Source organism: Adiantum capillus-veneris, chromosome 21 (genome assembly GCF_014529385.1).
Source record: "Adiantum capillus-veneris isolate H3 chromosome 21, ASM1452938v2, whole genome shotgun sequence".
Classification (NCBI taxonomy): domain Eukaryota; kingdom Viridiplantae; phylum Streptophyta; class Polypodiopsida; order Polypodiales; family Pteridaceae; genus Adiantum; species Adiantum capillus-veneris.
In genome coordinates this window covers 4,616,839-4,619,781 of record NC_140951.1, presented here as the reverse complement: position 1 = coordinate 4,619,781, position 2,943 = coordinate 4,616,839, and the positions used below count along the sequence as shown (strand labels likewise).

At 44.1% G+C, this 2,943-nt stretch overlaps 1 protein-coding gene across 1 annotated transcript; it reads left to right on the top strand.

The window, feature by feature from the left end:
• The first annotated feature begins 206 nt into the window (after nucleotides 1-206).
• On the top strand, nucleotides 207-2,619 carry LOC147430476 (putative pentatricopeptide repeat-containing protein At3g13770, mitochondrial). The gene has a single exon (XM_086493107.1). The coding sequence runs from the start codon at nucleotides 405-407 to the stop codon at nucleotides 2,160-2,162; it is 1,758 nt and encodes a 585-aa protein (XP_086349233.1). The 5' UTR covers nucleotides 207-404; the 3' UTR covers nucleotides 2,163-2,619.
• The last annotated feature ends 324 nt before the right edge of the window (nucleotides 2,620-2,943 follow it).

Here is a 2,943-nt window from a genome sequence, read left to right as displayed (position 1 = left end):
TTGATACCTTGAAGATCTCCCGCTTTGCAAATGGCCAACTTTTCAAGCCCACCGCAAAGAGAGAGAGAGAGAGAGAGAGAGAGAGAGAGAGAGAGAGAGAGAGAGGTCACTGGTGGCTCAAAAGTAACTCTGTTATATGTGTAGACGACACTAATGAGCTTCTATTACTTTGATAGCCTTTTTGCCGCCCACTCCGCCGGATGCAAAAGGGAGTCTAACCAGTGTCACTAAAGCATAGTGGGACTCGGCTCTAAGTTGCCAAGGCGAATTTTGTCGAGAGAGGGAGAGAGAGATTGAGGTCGAGACTCGAGAGAGGAACAGCAGGCGTATGCATAGGTTATCGCGTATGCATATGGAGGTTGATGATCCTCTGTGGGTTGAATTAGCTGCATACTTCAAATGTAATGAGACTTTCTTTTATGAGTTCATTGAAAGCCTGTGCTAAGAAGAAGGATGTGTACCAAGGCAGCAGGATACATGCTGATATTCGCGCTACTGGTTTACTGGAGAAGGATATATCCTTAGGAAATGCGTTGGTCACTATGTATGCCAAGTGTGGTGCGCTTGACAAAGCACAACAAGTCACTGATGAGCTTCCTGTCCGCGATGTCATCTCTTGGACTGCACTTATGGCAGGGTACGTCCAGCATGGGCAGGGCCAGGAAGCTTTGAGCTGTTTTCATCGAATGCGAAGCGAGGGCCTCTCTCCAGATGCAGTCACGTATTCTTGCGTTTTGAAGGCATGTGGCATCATGCGAGATGTTGGCATGGGACAACAAATTCACAATGACATTGTTAGTCAAGGGCTTTTGAAGAGAGATGTCGTGCTGGGAGGAGCTTTGGTTGACATGTATGCCAAATGTGGTGCAATTTTGAAAGCACAGCAAGTTTTTGATGCACTTGCAATGCGGAATGCTGTCTCTTGGACTGCATTGATTGCAGGATATGCCCAACAGGGGCACGGCCAGGAAGCTTTGGGCTGTTTTCAGCAGATGCAGAGCCAGGGCTTCTCCCCAAACGCATTCACCTATGCTTGTGTTTTGAAGGCATGCGGCATTATGCAGGATGTTGGCATGGGCAAACAAATTCACGATGTCATTGTTTGTCAGGAGCTGTTGAAGAAAGATGTCGTGGTTGGGAATGCCTTGGTCGACATGTATGCCAAGTGTGGTGTACTTCTGAAAGCGCAAGAAGTCTTTGACGCACTTCCCATCAGGGATGCTGTCTCTTGGACTGCATTGATTGCAGGATATGCTCGATTAGGACAGGGCCACCAAGCTTTGGGCTGTTTTCATCGGATGCGAAGTGAGGGCTTCTCTCCAGGTGTAATGTCTTGGACTGCGCTTATAGGAGGATATGCCCAGCAAGGGTTGGCCAAGGAAGCTCTGGACTGTTTTCAATGCATGCAACAGGAGGGCATCTCTCCAGATGGAATTACTTTCGTCAATGTGCTCAATGCATGTAGTCACTCAAGTATGATCGATGAGGGGCAAATGTATTTTGATAACATGAGGATCAAATACGGGATTGCACCAAACAATGAACACTACACTTGCATGGTTGATCTTTTTGGGCGTGCAAGGCTTTTTGACAAAGCTATGAGAGTAATTAGGATGATGCCATCATCTGACCATCCTCCAGTTTGGTCTGCTCTTCTAGGTGCTTGTCGAAAATGGGGAAATGTGAAGCTTGGAAGGTTCGCCTTTGAGTGTGCAGTACAGCTAGACCAATGTGATGCGGCACCATATGTCTTAATGAGTGATATTTATGCAGCTGCTGGCATGCAAGAGGAGGCAGAAAATGTCGAACGCATGAGAATAAAACATGCCGCTGGGAAGCAGCCAGGATGTAGCTGCTGGGTTGATGCGAATGGAAACATTCATAAATTTGATAGTGGGGATACCAAGCATCCACAAAGCAGACAAATCTCTGCAAAGTTGCAAAATTTTCAATTTAAATTGTCCCAACAAGTATACTGCCCTTGTCTGCATAGGGTCTCACAAAACCCTTCTACTGATTTCGAAAACGTTTTGCTATCTCAGCATAGCGAGAAGTTGGCCATTGCTTGTGCAATCATCAATACACAACAAGGGAAAGATGTTCGCATCACGAAGAACATGCAGGTATGTGGGGATTGCCATGCTGCTATATCACTCTTATAAAAAATAGAGAAGCGTAAAATAATGGTCAATGATGCAAACCGCCTTCACATTTTTAATAGTGGGAAGTGTTCTTGTGGTAACTATCAATATGAATGTTCTTAAGCAGGTGGGCATAGATTTCATTCCTAAAAGGGATGCTTCTTGCTCTCGTTTTCCTTCATTGATGGGATCATCGAAGCTTTTGAAATGGAGGTGTTTTTTACCATGACTTTCAGTAGTGAGTGCGCTGGGAACTTATGTATAGAGAGAAATTTCAATCCTAAAGGGGGCCCTCTATGTGATATCATATATGATGCCAGATGAGATGCTTACACGATCTCTATTCTCATTGTGTATTCAAGTGTTACTTTTCCATGCCAGTACCATGAATGGTTCTCTAATCTACCCTCCCTAAACTCCACAATTGGTATCAGAGCCATTGGGGTGATTAACTTTTCTTAATAGTCGTTAAGATCCATAGGTTTTTGTCCTAGTCAATTGCACCTCTCACTAATTGAGTTCTAATATAGCTATGTGTGGGCATGTCCATGGTAAACCCACTACCCTCTATATTAGGTAGGCTCGATTAGGGATAATAGCTATCTTAGTCGCATAACTAAGCTCACTTTTAGGAAAATTCATTATATAGCCGCATTATTAAGCTCACTTTCAAGGAAATAGTTTGCTCATAATAAAAAAAATTCATCTTGTGATTGACTCCTTGGCTCAAAGGCCTCTGCATGTGCTTTCATTTAAACCCTTAAATCTCTAGAATCTAAGGTGTTTAGCACAACCTAATCAC